At 36.1% G+C, this 19,681-nt stretch overlaps 3 protein-coding genes across 3 annotated transcripts; 1 reads left to right on the top strand and 2 right to left on the bottom strand.

Annotated features, from left to right (window-relative positions):
- Positions 1 to 1,017: 1,017 nt before the first annotated feature.
- On the bottom strand, positions 1,018 to 2,398 carry LOC134794019 (integrator complex subunit 12). Its single transcript, XM_063765723.1, has 2 exons — positions 1,897 to 2,398; positions 1,018 to 1,466 (listed from the first exon to the last, which is right to left on the bottom strand). Exons 1-2 carry the CDS (start codon positions 2,323 to 2,325, stop codon positions 1,185 to 1,187), a joined length of 711 nt encoding a protein of 236 aa, XP_063621793.1. The 5' UTR covers positions 2,326 to 2,398; the 3' UTR covers positions 1,018 to 1,184.
- Positions 2,399 to 7,162: 4,764 nt separating this feature from the next.
- Positions 7,163 to 11,795, top strand: LOC134793627 (uncharacterized). The gene is made up of 5 exons (XM_063765252.1): positions 7,163 to 7,448; positions 7,658 to 7,879; positions 8,342 to 8,479; positions 8,823 to 9,042; positions 9,433 to 11,795. The coding sequence occupies exons 1-5, from the start codon at positions 7,200 to 7,202 to the stop codon at positions 9,972 to 9,974; spliced, it is 1,371 nt and encodes a 456-aa protein (XP_063621322.1). The 5' UTR covers positions 7,163 to 7,199; the 3' UTR covers positions 9,975 to 11,795.
- Positions 11,796 to 11,985: 190 nt separating this feature from the next.
- On the bottom strand, positions 11,986 to 19,611 carry LOC134793628 (GTP-binding protein Di-Ras2). Its single transcript, XM_063765253.1, has 4 exons — positions 19,193 to 19,611; positions 17,328 to 17,423; positions 16,560 to 16,820; positions 11,986 to 15,962 (listed from the first exon to the last, which is right to left on the bottom strand). The coding sequence occupies exons 1-4, from the start codon at positions 19,328 to 19,330 to the stop codon at positions 15,828 to 15,830; spliced, it is 630 nt and encodes a 209-aa protein (XP_063621323.1). The 5' UTR covers positions 19,331 to 19,611; the 3' UTR covers positions 11,986 to 15,827.
- Between the last annotated feature and the right edge of the window lie 70 nt (positions 19,612 to 19,681).

Below are 19,681 nucleotides of genomic sequence, written 5' to 3'. Positions count from 1 at the left end.
AATTTTGAAATCCCTTTTATTATTGTCGGTACACTTGTATTGGTTCCGAAAAACACAATATTTCAGCTATACTCATAAGATTTAACATAAATAATTGCATTTTATTATAGCTAGTTTAAAACACGCGCGAAAACGCCTCGCACCACATTTGTGACGTCACCATTTAGTTGGTGGTAGGGTGGTAGACATTGTTTACATACTTACAGTTACGATTTTTTCTTGAATCCGAATGATATTGTTAATTCAGCACCTTATATTACGATTAGGGATGATAAATACACTACAAACATTTATCACAATAACTCATTTTACACAAAAACTCTCACACGGTTGCAATTTAAGATGAATTATTTAGATACATGTAAATTTTGAGTGAAAATCACCGAGCGCCGGTTTTACTTTTTCATTTTTCATTTTTTCTAGTTACGACAGCCAACATGGCAATGATAGTTCCGTTCAGCCAAATAATTAAAAAGTTTGTTGGTGAAATCACGTTTTATTTAGCATTTTATTTAGATAATAAGAAATAGATATCTACTTTATATCGTGTAATAATATTTTTTGGACATAATAAATGTTTAGTGGCGAAATAACATTTTTTTTTCACCTTCGAACTCTTTGGTGAGAACGTATGGATTTCGGTCAATGAGATGGTCTATGTTGCTCTAAGAAATATGTTATGGATTGATGACGTCACTGTTTAGAACGCTTCTGATTGGCGTTTCAGTAATAATGGCCGATTGGAGAATTTTGCACTTTTATTTTATTGAATATATTAATAATCCTTCAGTTTATACTGAGATTGGGCAATTTTTTAGAATCGTATTAACATATATGTTTCTTTGAAACCATTATTTCCATGATTCTTTGTTACTTGCAACAGGCCTATTATGACCTACGAGTATAACAGGTTAAATTTAAGATGACTGGGCTGAAGTTAAAAAGAACTATTTTTGCAATATTATATTATGTTACCTTATTATAAGTACAACATAGTTACTTTTATGTCCACAAAGCCTGACCAGGAATATATGAACACACGCTATGTTGTGGAATTTCACTGGAACAAATTTTTTCATACTATACTTAACTGTCACCCTATACATGAGAATAACAGTGCCCTCTTGACAATGATCATATATTACTGGTCTGGCTTTACATTGATTCCGCTAAATCAAACTGCTTCATTTGTGTTTCTTCTTTTCATGTTGCTTCGCTGCTTTCTTCTTCATAATCTGCAGTCTTTTGTCAGCCGAAATTATATTTATATTAGGAGTGACAACCTTAGACGATGAACTGCCTGATGAGATCTTAACTGGTGTAGTGGATCCTGAGACATGGGTGGGTGATTTGGAGGCTGGTGATATTTTAGTGTAGCTGGTGACAAAGCCTTGGGACGCGAGGCAGGATGCACACTGCCAGCTTGCACTGACATCATTGTCACTGATTACAGGCTTATGACAATCCTGGAACAAATTCACAAAATGAAATTCACAGAATTATCACTGTACTTTAGTGGCTAATAGTTGTTGAAGAAATAAAAGTACCTACAGGTTTAAATCCTTGTTTTAAGGGATAAAACATGTTATATGTTTGAATTTTAACAAACTTTGCACGGAATGTTAAGGCGGGACTCGACCAGTGTGCGGCACAAGCATATTCAGTACAAAAATGCTTGTGCTGCACAGTGCCGCACACTGGTGGAATCCCGCCTTTAGAGTCAAGGTGAACAAAGAGACTTATGGTTTACCAGATGAATTGAACTTAATATTTCCTTTACAACTTTGAATGATAAAAGTATTCTATCAGAATTTTTCAGTTTTTAATCGTTAAATCACAAAAAGCGTTATATGCTGTCAACAAACAGGAATGTTAACTGGATTTTTTTTTAATTACCTGATGATAGAGTGCATGGCAAGCCTCACACTCCACCAGTCTGTTCCCCGCCTGCACGGCGATCTGCCGGCACACCGCGCACGTCAGGTCCTCCTCCAGCAGGTCGAACGCCAGCTCCCCGTCCATCACCGACCCATCGTCGTTCTCCCGCTCCGGAATCTGCAACTGCTGCGGACTCTGCTGCGGTATAGGCACCGTCTTCGAACTCGACGCTTTCTCACTCTTATGCTTCGCCATCCGAGGCGATTCTAATTTTTCCTCATTCAAATATTTCTTAGGCAATGTATTGGCTAAAGTTTTTGCACTGCCGTAGGTCTGACGAATGATATCGTCGAGGGTTAGCCGGAGTTGCTCTGTCGAATCTGAGGCGCTGGAGTGTAAGTGCTTTAAGCACAGTTTTATAGATGGATCAAAATCAATTGAAGACATTTCGTCTGAAAGTCTTGTATTGTACTTTGGATAATAATAAACATATAATAAATGTCGCCTTAGCCGTCTCTCGCCGCTTTTAAATTGTCAATGTCAAATGTGACAATGTCAATGTCAACTTGACATTGACTAATTTTTTTTTTTTTTTCTTTGACATTGACTAATAAAAAGTAATAAAAAAATCGCATGTTCTATTTAAGCATCTTAATAAAACGTGAAGAAAATTATTAAAGTTAAATATTTTAAGGATATAACATATAACCTTAGAGGATATAACCAACGGAGACGCCATGTCTAAAATTTTCGGTACAAAATAGTCTGCCGTTTTTTGCGGGGGAGGGGCACATCAAATGTATAGGTACGTCATGTCAGATAAACGTCAGTCCATACATATGGTTGACATGTGGTTGACCATTGGCCGCCTATTTTCGACAGAGGGGAAGGCCTGTTAATGGCGGCTCCATTGTTAATTACTCCGAGCATATAACACGTCAGTATGTAGAGTTATCAATCGTTATATCAATTGTGAAGATTTTTTTACTATATTTAGATCCACCAAACGTGCCTAGTTTTTTCAATAAATTTCCAAAGACAAGCACAGGGGGCCTACCGCGAAAACTGAAATTCGCAAATTGCGGGGATCTCTCTCTTTTACTACAATGAAGGCGTAATAAGAGTGACAGAGAAAGATGCCCGCAATTTGCGAACTTCGATTTTCGCGGTTATAACCCAGAGCGGTGAAAAGTGTACCTTAAACACTTCCGATCTATTTGAGTACATTACTAAAACGCTATCAAAGATAATTCAGTTTTCCAATTTTTTAACATTTGCTCGAATGACAAATGATATCCTTTTCCGGATATCTGATAGCCGGTTTAGACTCTCGGCTCGCGGCTCGTCTCGCGGCGCGTCTCGTGGCTCGCCTCGAGTGGCCTTGAGCGCATGAGCCCGTCGAGCTAATGATTACACTCTCGCCGCGTGGCTCGGCTCGAGGCTCGTCTCATGGCTCGTAAGCTCGTCGAGCTAATATATTTTAAACACTAACGGCACGGCATAAGGTTTATAATCGAATAACAACTCGAACGCGAGTGTGAACGCAAGCGCGCGTCCCGCGCGAGCCCCTTTTGACTCGTGCCCAAAAAACCGCTCCTCCACGCGAGCCCACAGACCAACCCCTATAGACCGAGCTTATAGGACGACTCGCGGCCACCGCCCGTATGGTGTATAGGTCAAATATAAGATTGTTCGCGCGCCGCTCCGATCAGTTGCGCCCCGCTCCGATCAGTTGCGCCCAAGGTTACGACCTGTTAGCAGTGTGCACGAGTCTAAGAAAATATATCGTAAACTATTGAATTCATTGGGAAATCATGGGATATTGCAGCGTAAAATGGTGTGGCAAGTCATCTAAGACATCTACTTACGAAACAGATGGAATAACATCCCACAGGAAAGTCAAATTCATTATTTCATTGAATAATGTTTCTTGTCCGCGGGGTTCATTTTATACTGGTCGTAAGCAGAGGCGAAGTATGTCCGTCCCTTTTCGTCAACTTGAAAATGCAATGCGCTATCCCTTTCCCTTTCGACTAGTGATGTGACGATGATGGTTTTTCAGTTGCGGAAACTTCGTGATTCGTCATACCGTATTGTACCATTTTAGACATAATATATAGGTAATATGTTGTGTAAGTTTTTTAGAATCCTCTAGGCTGGCCTGGCGGAGCAGTTAGGCCGCATGTCACGAGATGGACCTGATGATGAACTTCAAAGAAGTGCGAGGGAACTCGGTGTTGGTTTGTGATAGACATATGTTGTATGGGTTTTTTAGAATCCTCTAGGTGAGCAGTTAGGTCTCATGTCACGAGATGGACCTGATGATGAACTCCAAAGAAGTGCGAGGGATCTCGGTGTTGGTTTGTGATAGACATATGTTGTATGGGTTTTTTAGAATCCTCTAGGTGAGCAGTTAGGTCTCATGTCACGAGATGGACCTGATGATGAACTTCAAAGAAGTGCGAGGGAACTCGGTGTTGGTATGTCTTATACATATGTTGTATGGGTTTTTTAGAATCCTCTAGGTGAGCAGTTAGGTCTCATGTCACGAAATGGACCTGATGATGAACTTCAAAGAAGTGCGAGACAACTCGGAGTTGATTTGTAATAGGCATATGTTATTGGTCCATTTGAATATGTTTTCAATACAACCTTCTATGACCTTAATAAAACGGACAAAAGAAAATAATTGTATGAGATTTTGGCGACACTTTTTTCTCGTATCGAAAGAGATTGCGATTCTGAGTGGAAATAATATAAAAATTCTAAACTTTAAAATTCATGTTCTGGGTACTTTAAACAGAAATGCCCTAATATGTTAAGTAAACATTTCAGGTACATTGTTAAATTACTTAATGAAATATTAAATTAATCAATATAATTATTAAGTAAGTTTACTCTAAGTATTCTAAATTGGTAACAATTTTACCACAATAAATTTCGGTATCACTGGTAGCAGTACCCACTACCTGTAATGAACATGTCCCATCCCTACGCTTACACGTGTCAGCGCGCCATGTTTGAAACGACCAATCGCAACGCTGTGAGCACCCCTCCCGCACCTCACAGTTTGGTGATTTGCGTCGGGAACAAAATGGCCAATATTAGGTTTCTAGAGGCGGTGTTCTGTGACGCGAGCCAGACGAGCGCGAGCCGAGCCGCGAGACGAGTCACGAGCCTACCGTTCACACTCGCGTCTCGTGGCGCGGCTCGCGGCTCGTCTCGTGGCTCGCGCGAGAGTCTAAACCGACTATCATAGTCGGTTTATAGCCGATTTAGACTCTCGTCTCGCGGCTCGGCTCGCGGCGCGTCTCGTGGCTCGCCTCGAGTGGCCTTGAGCGCATGAGCCCATCGAGCTAATGATTACACTCTCGCCTCGTGGCTCGGCTCGAGGCTCGTCTCATGGCTCGTAAGCTCGTCGAGCTAATATATTTTAAACACTAACGGCACGGCATAAGGTTTATAATCGAATGACAAGCCGAACGCGAGTGTGAACGCAAGCGCGCGTCCCGCGCGAGCCCCTTTGGCTCGTGCCCAAAAAACCGCTCCTCCACGCGAGCCAGGCGAGCGCGAGCCGAGCCACGAGACGAGCCGCGAGCCCACCGCTTACACTCGCGTCTCGTGGCGCGGCTCGCGGCTCGTCTCGTGGCTCGCGCGAGAGTCTAAACCGGCTATTAGACTCTCTATAATAGATACATATGTGACAAGGCCCCAACGTTTTCTGTTCAATTTGACGGCGCAGCAACTGGTATCACTTCTCTCTCCTCGCTCTTTTAAAAATGCCATTTGTTAAAAAAGGACAACCATACTGTTGACAAGATGAACTTCAAATCAAAGTGTCGCCTTTTTTGGTGCTTCCAGGCTGTGTATGTGTGCGTAAAAACGTGTATGAGTGCTCTTTTAGGGATGTGAAAAGTCGATTTTAATCATGTTATATATCGATAAACGCTACACACCGGAACGAAATAGCTATTAATTGAATCTTCGTTAAACATAAACATAATTGAAATGCTAATGAATAATAAATATATTAGAATATAATAAAATAAATCAATTATTGCGGAACACATATTTTAGTAGGTATTTATGTATTTTAATTAAATATCTGAACTTTCCCTTGGTTCCCCGCTGGGGCGCGACGATAAAATTGTGATCTGATAACCACAATAAAGAATAAAAGTGTTTTTGTTCATTTTAGGTATCGTTAAACCTTTGAAGTAAAATTAAAATTGCAAGAAATGTCGATAGTTTATCGATATGACTTTATCGACATGGCTACAGCAAGGTGGTGTTAAATTGTTAGGCCAAGCGCGCACCACGACTTTTTGTCGCGCGATAATTTAGTCGCAGAAATGTAACGTATGTGTTTATATGGCAGTGCACGCATATGCGACAAAAAAATCGCAGCGATTTTAAAATTGTGATTTGTCACATTTTTCCGCGACTGCTCGCGACGCGATTGTCGCATAGTGAATTGCAGCATACGGAGTTGTATGGCCCTGCGCGCACTGCGATAATAAAATCGCACCCCGGACCTCAGTCGGCACTTCGCTCTCCAAGCCTCAACATGTCGGAACCTGCTTCTCCGATGGAGTCTCAAGATGAGACTTAATCGTACACTAAGGCCAAGCGCGCACCACGATTTTAATTTTTGCGACACGATTTTAGAATCGCGCTGTAATATATCGCAGAAAATCCACTGCGCGCACTGCGATGAAAAAGTCGACGATTTGTTCATTCTCAATATGGATTTCGTACCAGTCGCTTGTCGTGAAACGTGTCTTCTTATAGACACAAAGGTGATCTCCTTCTATTTCCATAATTAAACGGTCAACATCAAACGTCTCATCTTGTGGTTCCATTGGAGAAGCAGGTTCCGATATGTTGACGCTTGGAGAGCCAAATGCCGACTGAGGTCCGGGGTGCGATTTTATAATCGCTGTGCGCGCGGGGCCATACAGCTCCGTATGCTGCAATTCACTTTGCGACAATCGACAAGTCGCGGAAAAATGTGACAAATCACAATTTTAAAATCGCTGCGATTTTTTTGTCGCATATGCGCGCACTGCCATATAAACACATACGTTACATTTCTGCGACTAAATTATCGCGCGACAAAAAGTCGTGGTACGTGCTTGGCCTAAACAAAAGTGGTAACAGTGACAGCTCGCTGAGACGGAATCTCTATATATTATAAATCTATGTATGTGACATATGTCAGTAAACCAAACAAACGTCATTTCAAAAAATAAACTCTATAATCATTAGAATATAATATATGTATGTATTATATATGTATATATGTAATCTTATAATTAAAAATGACGAAAACATTGTTAATAACGATGTGTATGTGTTGTTACCCACTTGCAACTGTACAACAAGATGGACCGGACCCTTGGCACAATAAAAATGACGCAATACTTCAACAAAAGGAGAATATTGATGTTACACCTGATCTGAGGATGTCTTTGCCTCAGGTTAGGACTACAGAATCCGCAAGTACAGGGATGAGAGACTGGTTCTTTAAACGAATGCTAGCCATTATATTAAAAGGAGGGCAATATAAAGTAAGTTGTAACTTTTCTGTTGAAGCACAGTGTACTGAACACTGCAAAAAGACTTCTGGAATATCACTTTTCTCTAAATACAAGGTTATGGTTCTGTTTGACGGCATAGCGTACCTAACGTTTAGACTCTGTTTACATTCTTTGTTTGGCCTCAAAGTAAGGTTTTGTTACCATACATTATTTTCTAATTTAGATTTTAATTTTTACAGAAAAACGAAGACAACTCAGTCGAAGTTTCAGTTCAAATGCGATTTGACGAGAGTCAATGGACCACTTTAAATGATTACCTCAATCCAAATGTAGCTCTGTCTGAGGAAATATTCCGTCGCTCAGTGGGATATGTGGAGAATGCCATTTACAAGCCTAGTGTTTCAGAAAGAATAGTTATGGCGTGGAATGATTACATCCAATTTTATTTGGTGGAATATAAGGTAATATTAAGGCCTTCTAGATTTCTTACCAACTTATTTTGTAGATCCTTGATGCAAAATGCGTAACACATTAAAATCTTGTTGTTAAACATCTGATATGTTTTTACATTGCCTGCAAATATTAAAGCTGCATTTTCTTTATTAAATGATATAAAAACAATTGTTTTGAAATGTTTGAGCATTTATTAATTTCAGCAATATACTTATATTGCCAACATAAGTACAGTCACCTGCAATAATATGTTACTCTTTGAAGGCCGTAAAAATATGTGGCACTCTCTTATGGCTATATGTATAACTGCATGTAATATATTATTGCATGTGACTGTACTAAGAAATTTTAAAACTATCCACCTCATTTACCATTGGATCCCATGATCATCAGAAATGGTATGATCCCATCCCATGATCATATTTTTGACCTTAGTATTTTTTTTTAATTATTGTGTTTTAATGTTTCAGATGGAAATCACAATGGCGTTTGGAATATTAGCAGCTGCCGGTGTAATGATGTGGCTGTGGAATCATATGTCCCATAAACACTTCAAGATTATTGCTTTTATTGCACTTTATTTATATGAAGTATTTGTTTCATACAAAGTAAGTTTCCTATCCTATTTTTGTTCTGTCTCCTAGGTAAAATACTACACTAGCTGATGATTTTTGAATGTCATGTTTTTTTGTTTTTGGTATTTTATGATTGGTTTTTTGGTTGAAGAGGACTTCTTCCAAAATAACCAAAACTACAATAAAAATATCCCTAGAAGTCCTAATAAATGTTTCTACAAAAGTGAGGCGATTTCCATAAGCTTTATGTTCAGGAACTAAAATTAATGCTTTGGTTGACACTTTAAAAACAAAAAAAAAACATAGTTTGGACTTTGGAATAGTGACCCAGGAGACATTATCCAACAAAAAATATTTGATGATGATTTAATTGCAGGAGGCTGAGCAACACGAATTTGATCGTTACATGTCAGCAATTAATACATGTAAATGGTATTTCTGGTCATCCACCTGTGATGTGCCACCTCCCGACCCTATCAAGTTCTTAAAATATATGAACCCCTTGAAAATAGGTGTGAGGATGTTTACTACAATTATATCTGAGCCAATGATCACTATAAGTGCTACGGTGCAGACAATAATTCATGGGATAACAGGTAATAATTCAAATATTAAAGAAATGTTTTTCATACATATTATATAGTGTGTTTAGTAATGATCTTAATCACAATTTGATTGCTCTCCCAATAATAACTTGTTATTGAATATGTTATCCAATGGACAAATTCAAAACGTATAATTGAGTCGCTTAACTTCAAACTCGGGTAAATCCATATGTCAGATTATGCGATTTTGGTATTAAGAAAAGGTAATAGGGTAGATATTTGCTGAGAGGGTCGAATGGATTTACCCGAGTTTGAAATTAAGCGACGCAATTAATGTCCACTGAGTCACAATGAACATTTGAAGCCAATACATTTTTGATTGAATACAAATAAATTACAGCTTGAACTATCTTAATAATGCAAGTTTTCTTTTGTTTTCAGATGGCATATGGTTTCCCCTGAATGTGATAATGACAGGTTTATTAACTGTAGCTTTTACTGTTATATTAGTTGTTCTTCTTGTGATGATAGTATTTACCTATATACTTAACATTCCCTTTAATCTTAGTTTTCTATGTGGTTTGTTTAGCATTGGCGTGAATGAAAAACGTGATAGGACTAATACAAGTAACGTAAGCGGGAATCAAATACCTAGCATAGATGGTGGCGGAGATCGGATAAACAGCGCCACTCTAGATAGGATATTAGATGTATGCACGCGGGCACTTACTAGTGCACAAATTAATAATACAAGTTCTACTCAAATCCCACGAATCCAGGCTGCAAGACCTCTTCATATTACTAATGGAACAATACCAACAACTTCTTTAAAGAGGTCTTCTAGCACTGGACGATTGCAAGAGTATAAATCTTACCATCATGATTTCGAACTGCCTGTAATAGATTCTGTAGTTAGAAAAAGAAATCATAGAAAAAGAAATAATGGGAAGACAAGATTAAATTATGGCAGTGGTGGCCTTTAAAATGAATGGACCTAAATGAGTGGAACTAGAAGTTATGTGGGAATCAAATTCCGTTTGATATTATAATTATTATATTATTATGTACAGGGCCGTAGGAGACAGGGTGGAAATAGCATCAACTAATAAAAAATGTAGACTGAAAAAAATGATTTACCGGGTCATAAGAGATCAAGTAGTGGGTAACAGTTTTTTTATACCACCATATAACAGAGACCCTACCTGGCTACGGCCCTGTTTTATAGAATAAGGCAGGTATAATAAAATTATGTTCGACTAACTCTGTGATAGTTTTTAATTAAAATTGATACGTTATTTATGTTGGCTTTTTAAACCAGTGATTTGTAAATGGGCCTTTTTTATTTAAAGTTGTCCCCCACCATTAACGTATATATCTATGGACTAGCCTTACGGGCACTAAAAATGGTACTAGTTTAGCGGTGTGACTCACGAATTCCAGCCAATCGTGCAGTCTAATGCAACTAGTTGCGACCAATAGCGCGCGTGATGCGAACTCATCAACCAATCGCGCGCGTGATGCGAACTCATCAACCAATCGCGTTGTACCGGTGTCACACCGCTGTACTGGCCCCTGTCATGCCTCATTATTATTGTCCGTAAAGCCAGTCCCTATATCTATGTCAATGTCCCCCACACTTTTTTTTTCAAAATTGGGATTTTTAATGTTATTTCTACTCGGAATCATGATCTTTTTTGATCCTATAAGGAGAAAAAGTGTCCCATGATTTCCATACATTTTTCGATTTTTCCATTCCGAAACCGCCATACAAAGTCTATGAAAAAATGGTAACGGAGTGGAAAAAAACCTTGGGACACTTTTTTTCTTCATTAGATAGATAGAAAGAGCTCGTGATTCTGAGTAGAAATAACATAAAAAATCCCAATTTTGAAAAAAATAAGTCTAGGGGACAACTTTAAATAAAATGGCCCAAATAATGACTAGGTTTATTTTTGAATGAAATGTAAGTATGTAAAGTTAATAAGGTGCACTTTTTTGCATTTATATTTGTGGTTGAACTTTTACTGAAAATAGCTGGGAGGCTGTTGTGCTAAGGCGCGTACAGATTGAGATCTAGCGAATGTGCGGTTCGCGCCTTGCATGCGCGCATCGCTCAGTTTTGCGCGCTAATTAGCGCAACTCGTGTAACCGCCACAGGGGTCGGCAGCTTGGATAGGAGGAGGTAATTGTAATATGCGAGCGAGTGGCACGCCACGACGCAGGAGCAGGAGGCCAATTTGAACTTACACTTTAACATCAAAATGATATTTAAATTATGTAATTTAGTTATCATGCGCACGTGCATTTCGCTCAGACTTGCCTACACGAATTAGCGCGAGCGAGACGCACGGGCGAATGAGAACATAATGACATCATATGTATATCATTTTGATGTCAAAATGTAAGCTTGAATTAGCCTCTTGCACGGAATCGACCGTACCACGTAATGCACACGTACCAAGAATCTAACGTTGTCAACTCCTGACTTAATAAACAGAAAAAAAAAACTGCATGCACCATTTCAGATGAACGTTAATAACTGTCCTATCAAAATATCTATTAGCTCTTTTTTCAGCGTTTTCATTTGGGTAATCTACTCTATGGCTTAACTAACTAACTAACTAGGTATAACTAACTGGCTAATTCATTGTTTTAATGATATTTTTGTAAAACTTTTATATTTTAATAAAGTCCTAGTCAATTTAATTTTGTCTATTCATTTTACATTGAGCAATTTCACTACAGACACCAAATCTCTGTTTACATCATAGCTTTGTGAATAGGTTTCAAACAGGTTTCAAAAGCCCGCCTTCTTAAAAGGATTGTGGCCCGATACAATTTATCGTTTGGTCTAATATAGCGCGGCGCGCTCATTCTTTCTTCCGTGGGTCTAATAAACTTTTTTTTCTTAATGGATAACATGTCAATTGATACTTATAGGCTATACCTAGATATAATATAGGTTTGGAAATGATGAAAAAAAAGAACATGAGAGTTTTATAATTTCTGTTTTATTTTCTGTATGCCTTACCGAGAAGTGTCACAATATTGATTAAAAAATATAAGAATTGGTAATTTTTCTAAGCATCATTCAGGAAATTAAAGATTAGTTCGTAAGTGGGAAATAAAGCAACTTGTTTGCTCTGTTACGTTACTTACGATCTACATCATCATCTTCGATTTGGTCAACAAACATTCGCAACCCCACAATAAATACAACATTGTAACAAAACCATATATGTATAAGCATATAATATGTACAAACAGACCATCACTTCACTCTATCGTGTAAAGCCAAATGTTGCAACACTTTTATATCCTAGCCAAGCTTCTTTGTGAATAAGTAATGAGTAGAGATCTACTTCTAAACTACTGCTAGAGCGTAGGTATTATGTACTAGATACATTTATGGTACGATTGGTACGCATTCAGTTATGATACATCACTTCGGTTATTACTAAGTAGGTAGGTATCTAATTTAAAATCGTCGACTTTCCTGCATTATAAAAAAGGACAAATAAGGTAAATATAATTTTAGTCGGATATGTAGTTGAAGACATTGTTATGGAATTTTTTCACAAAGGAATTAAATTCAAGAAAAAGCATCATATTTTGTCATTAGACACAAGGTACTTTAGGTACCTAGGTTTGAGTCGTTCATATTATATTAAGGTACAAACACCTTTATTCAGAGTTTCTACTTAGACGAAATCTCTAGCAACTACTATAATATTATTGCCATTCAATATTAAGTTTGCACCATTTTGAAGAGTAAAGGAGCATTTATTACATTATAGCATTACTGATGATTAATAAGTGTTTAAAAGTGTAGGTAGAGACGGAGAAATAATACTGAAACAGGCAATTGGAAAATTTTGCTTAGTACTATTGTTTATGGTTTGCTATTAATATTACTGCTTTTATTATAAACATTTTGACTGCGTAGGCAGTAAGTACATATAGGTAGAATTAGTTAGGAAAGAACTCTTATTTTAAGCCAATAAGCTTACTATTTCGTTATGTACCTATTGTGGAGCAATTTACTTTTTCTTGTATTCATTGTCACAGTCATTGTTGGGTCACAGTGATTTAATATTTATTTTGTGGCATTAATTAATTTCAATTTACATGTATAAACGTACTACATTACAATTCCAGTTTTAAATACACTGATATTTCATTTCACCAGTGAATTATGAAACTATGGTGGGCACAGCCCGTGCAGCAATGGATGTAGGTAAGTAGCTAAATTTTGTTGTGTTTGGTTTGTTGTTAATTTGTACGTTCAGTAGTAGTTTGATTTTAGCAAAGGTTACAAAATAATAGCAACTTTAACCCTTTTGAAAGGTTTTTCGTATCTTTGTTTGATACTAGCCGTTTTCTAACTTCAGTAACTATACAATTTTCACGAATCGCGCAGTCTGCAGTCCCTAGAAGTTTTCAATTTTATTTTATTAACTCCAATAAAATGAGACTGAAGCATGTTACTTGTTAATATTGTCAATTATGTCTCCTGGCTAACGGGACTGAATTAACAACAAAAAGCAAAGATTAATCGACCCAGTGGGAAAAGGGAATGTAAGAAAATAGTAAGCTGATTGTTTACAGAATGAAGTATTTTAAAAGAAGTTTTAGTTTTTAAAGGCCATAGTGTTAAATTGTTAATTAATAGACATATAGCATAAATAGAAATATTTGTATGAAAATAGCAAAAGCAGGTATAGTCACAGTATAAAAGAGACAGAGAGAGCGTATAAAATATATCTTAACCGATGTATCTTAACTAAAGTTTAGACTTTAGACACTAAATGAAATTAGGTTTTTATAACTTACATCAATTAACATGAAAAAACTTGGTCCGACTATAACAACACAGCATTTAACAACTTTATTATTAATGCAACTTGTTATATTAATTAAATTGTTAATATCGTGCACAAATGAAATGATAAGTGTACAAAAATGTATATGTGCCTGACACGCCAAACATATTAACTACCGTCGTTAACACCGTGTCTAATTTCGTCTCCTTTATGTTTACTATAACTCCCATAATAAGACATAAAACAACCTTCATTGATTGATTGATTCTTTTATTAAATAATCATGGTCTGATGTAAACAAATATGACAGATTTTGTTAGCATTTCATATATTTTAACCTAATATTTTTACTAAGGTTGTTTTCTCTGAAATATTAATAATGAACATATATATTTTAAGTAAAAATAAAGCAATGAAGGTAAATACTTTGTCCTATTGAACTTCACTTTAGACATAATGTACGTACTTAAAGATTGTTCCAGTCTACTTGTACCTACTACTTTTACCATGCAATATATGAGTGAACACAATATACATAAAAATATACAATATGAACAATTCGTTGAAGATTCGGGCACAAATACGTGCAAAGGCGTTGCTCCTAAGATCTATTTTCGAATAATAAATTCAACGGCCATTTGAGTAGTATGTAGATAATATTTTAAAACTGGACTACTTGGATATGTTTTGGTGAATGATAAATTAGGTGCATTATAAACTAGCGACGGCTACGTTTCGAGGCAAATGCTACTTATATATTATACCACATTATCCGTGACTTAAATACTTAAATATGTAAGTATAAAAACTTGAAGTGGATACGGTACGGTACCTACATACATGGTACGTTAGTGTAAAGAAAATACTTTTACTATTATAACTTGAGTTTACATAATTTAGAAAGTTTGAGAAGTGATGTTTACCAGCGCAGTGGTTTATAGTAAATATAGATAGCATTCTATAAAAAATATTCAAGAGTGAAGGATTTTCTTTCAGAGCTTTGTCTTTTCAATGTCCTCTGCCTTATTTTGTAACAAAATGTGAAAAAAATGGCTTACAATGTTTTAAATGAAAATACGTATGTTATTTGACGTTAATGTATGTCAAGTACAAATGCTAATCTTTTCTATGTCTGGGCTAAAATTTGGCACAGGAAATATTCCAATATGCTTTTTTCTACTTCATTAGGAACTACTCTCTTTTTGGTCTAGTAGGTATGTAAATAGACTCAAATTCTATAGTTAGACGGTTCTTTATTTAACCAGTGAATTACAATGGCCTTAATAGATCACCAAATTTTATTTAATAATCAGAACATGTTCTCTAATGAGCGATATAATTCATGTTATTATGTTAAATAGGTACAGAAATTTACATGTTAGCACACGTTATACAAGATACAATTCCAAAAACATGAGATCACTTCTTTAAGTACATGGTATAAAATTTATCTTCTTAAATAATACCGCAGAGTCGGTAAAAGAATTCAGAGAGAGAGAGGAGAGAGTGAAAATAGGACAAAAAACATTACGAAGAGATCACAAAAAAAGTCGTAGGTATCACTCACTGCACAATATTTTAGCATCGGATAATTAACGACTAACTGTATTCGGGATACGAAATCAATTAACAGCAAGTCCTATAGACTTCATTTCGTTGTATTTTCACACTATCGTTACAGGATATCCACTCATCTCTTTATTAATGAATCACGTCAGTCATTATTAAACAAGTCAACTAGTGTAAATATTTTTTTAATTATTAGCAAATCATGCATTCTGATGACTGTCCAGTTTCATCACAATCTTTTATTATTAATAATTATTTTAAAGGCATAATTATAGTACCTATAATTTTATTTATATTACCTATGCGTTACCATAATTATGCTATGTCGTGCGAAATCCTCGAGATATGAATTAATAATGACTAGATTTAATGTGACTGAATAAATAATTAGGTATAAGGTAATGGGCCTACTTATAATAAATTGAAGAGTTACCCACTGTAACACTACATGACGCAGCATTTTTCCCTCCCGCTCGCTGAAGCTTCGCCGCCGTCTTTCACTACTTTGTCTTTCTTTTTCTTTCCCTTGCCATCTACTTGAAGGGAGACGTTCCTATTCTTTTCCATGTTCAGTAATTCCTGAAATTAGAACTAGTTAGCGTTATTGTTAAAAAACATATATAGGTAGGTATCAAAAAAATCGTGTGCTTCAGTAGACAAGTCCCCTGGGTCACTTTTGAAAAGTAAAAAATGAATATTTTACTTTTACATTTTAACCCAGCCTAGCTGAAACGGCATATGAACTTAAAACATTTCATTTTGATTTGATATTACTTCCAGTGAATTTAATATTGGGGTATAGTCGCCATCTGAATTCTGAACACGTCTCTATTGGCGTTAGAGTGCGTGTTCAGATATTTTTTAGCACCTTGGCCGCGCCGATATATATGATGGCGACTGTACTAATAAAGCAAGATGCGCAATGATCGCAAATCAATATGAAATTTAAATCTACGAAACACCATTTTGCTTTTAATGGTACGGACACTTGAAAGTGGTTGGTACCTACACTTGGATGTTTTTTGTTTTTATTCCACCTCCTAAGTCAGGTGACATTTAGACCACAAAAAATGTTCTGTATTATCCTAACTACTACCGAAAATAACTGTGGAAGAGTTTATGCCTCCAAAGGGAAAGAGTGATTGCCTCATCAAATAAAATAATAGTTTTACTAACCTGGAAAAGCTGTGTGACGTTATGATTCGTTTTAGCAGATGTTTCCATAAAGGAGACGCCCCACATTTGTGCCTGAGCCTGCCCCTCGCTCGCAGATACTTCTCTGATTTCTGGGCTTTCGTCACACTTATTTGCTGCCAGCATCACCGGGATACTGGGCAGATCGGCGCCCTTTATCTCCTTTATCGTCTGCCATATTGGCTTAAGCTCCTCAAGAGACTGTCTACTGCTCACGGAGTAGACTAATATGAACGCGTGGCCCTAAAAGAAAATAAGAACAATTACAGTGGTTCTGTAAAAAGAGTTTTTACCGTTAGCTTCGTTGGTAACTATTTTTTTCCATGTTTATACGAGAAACTGCATTAGAATCGCAATCTTAAACATATACCTTTAGTTACAGAAATAACATGAAAAACTAAATAGGTACCTATCAGTGCACGGACCGATTTTCACAACAATTTCTCAATTTACATGCCTTTGTATTGTGTAGTTTCTTATATAGCTTAATTATTTGTGAACGCTATTAAACTACAAATATTTTGTAAAGAAGCTCTTTCTGATTCAGTATTGTCACATAGTGAACGCAGTGTATACCTATCCCTATCACAGATTTAATCGTCAAATTAAGAGGAGGAGAGAGGATTAACGTATATATTATTATAACCATATCGTCGCAAATTTGTTTCTTTCTAATTTTCTGGCTTTCGCCCCCTCTTAAATTTGTTTTTTCTCCTTGGTATATTATGGTAGGTACATTACGCTGTTTACCTTGCTGATAGATAACCTCTGCATCGCAGGAAACTGATGCGACCCCGTCGTATCCGTTATTTGCAGCGTGCATATTGTCTTGTTACTGCTTATCACCTGAAACGTTTTAAAGCAAAGCGTTTAAATAAGACACTCCCAGGTACAATCTACTAAAGTAAAACAGCTAAACAGTAACGTGGAACCCCTACAGTGGGACAAATGGGTGTACTTTTAATTTGTAAAAGTACGCATATATTTTTGTATTAAAACCGACGGAGTATTTTATTGGAATCAAATTTTCTACACACACGCAAAGTGGTAATCCAGGGGACCAATAGAATGCTTTGTTGAAATTGAATCGTATTGAATTGTACCTTTAATCGATTAGTGCATTAGGTCATGTAATTATGTCAAGGCCACAAATATCGTAAACTATGGTAATAAAAATGCTTGCCAAGTTGGCGATCCTGGCACAATATCAATTGTAGAACAAGTGTAGTTAGCAGCAGGCGCGATGGAGAATAAGTGCTTTAACTTGTACGGTCGACGACATCGATGTAGTTATGTTACCAAATATGCTTACAGTGTTGGCCATAAGACAATCATGTTGGATCATTTAACAAAACATCCAAGTGCATTACAAAGAGAGAGAAAATCAAAATAAAAACATAATGAATGAAACTCACCTGAACATAGTGGTGTGAATAATCTAAATGACGAGGAAAATAATAATATAAAAATTAAACAAAGACATTTAATCAAATAAAAATATACAACAGAATAAAAAGATAGTTCCTTAAGATAATGAGTTATGAGGTTGTAGCATTTACTTATTGCCTTCGAATAAAAAAACAGTATGTGGATATTCTTCTATGACATCCTCATATTTTATATTCAGTTTATAGGTAGATCAATGTTTTGAATGCCAGCAGCATAAAAAGTAAGCTCTTGGTCACTATACATATAAGTAGACCCGTTCTTATTAAGCTTTATCACCATTGTTGTGCCGCCTGGGTCACAATTTAAAAAAATATATATTATAATTTAACTTAATCGTTTTTGTGGTGGTTAAAATGTTAATAATGGGTATATTGAAAATCTTTTTTTCTGCTATGACTGTATCACACTCCCAAAGTACTTAATCATTACAAGACTGAATATTAGTTACATTTCATAAACTTTGACTTGGCACAGTTGACACAAATTTACAAAGTGGCAATTAATGAAAGCAACAACCTTTTAAGGGTTTTTTTGTTGTGAGTTAGAGTTCTTTGCTCAAAAAGTTCTTTGTTCTAATATAAAGCAGTGGAAAAGTGACTCAAGTGACAAAAAGCTAAAATAGTTACTATAGAAAAAGCTTACTACTCAATTGACGAATTCATAGATTATATGCGAAACAATCATTAATTCAATATCTCACATAACAATCTGTAACATTATATTAAATATTTTTATAAATAAGAATTGAATGAACCATGGATTTACCCAATACAATGACTGTTGTGAACTGTTTATATTAAAAAAGTATGGTGCACAATATGTTTAATCCTATGAATACAGGCTAATGTATATATCCCAAAAACTAAAATTAAGTACAGATCGGAAGACAAAATAAAAGTTTCAAGTAGCTATATGTAATGAATATGATATTTTAAGTCTACCAAAGTGATGAGGATGAGGTGCTATTAATCATTTATTACTTGCTGTGAAACATGTGCCTTTACATGTTTACATTTAAAAAAAACAATAACAAAACGAATATACAATTTGACACAATACAATAACTTAAAAAGACAACAATAGCACTGATGCCACTACTAAGCATACACAATAAAATTATCGATTATGCAGGTAATTTGGTTCTATTTTAAGAAAACTTGTCTTACTTGTCTATATGTGTCCTCGATTGTCGGTATGTATGACTCTCTAAACGTGCCTTTTACAAAACGTAGTACCAAAGAACTTTTACCCACACCGCCTGCACCGAAAACTACAACGCGATAATCGTTACTTTGCTCCGGCATTACTTATAAATGTTTTAAGTAGTCTTGCATAAAATCAATTAAACGTATATTGGAAAAGGATACTACGTAAAAGTAACACTTAATTCATTGTAATGTTTCAAACACAAATGCGTTTACTACTGCTCGTGTCCACATAAATGTAAATTACATCTTTCCAAACAACACATTTTTACGATTTGTATTTTTCATTGAGTTATACCACTAATAAACTAAAGCCAACAACGCCCAATTTGCTTCTACACTACACTACACAAGCAGCGAAACAATCACATCACATCCACTCACACGAATGCAATGAAATGACGTTTTCAATGTTGTCAGCGTAGTAATAAAATAAGCTGAAGAATTTAT

Source organism: Cydia splendana, chromosome 9 (genome assembly GCF_910591565.1).
Source record: "Cydia splendana chromosome 9, ilCydSple1.2, whole genome shotgun sequence".
NCBI classification, from domain to species: domain Eukaryota; kingdom Metazoa; phylum Arthropoda; class Insecta; order Lepidoptera; family Tortricidae; genus Cydia; species Cydia splendana.
The sequence above is the reverse complement of the archived record's forward strand: the minus strand, read 5'-3'. Positions and strand labels throughout refer to the sequence as shown.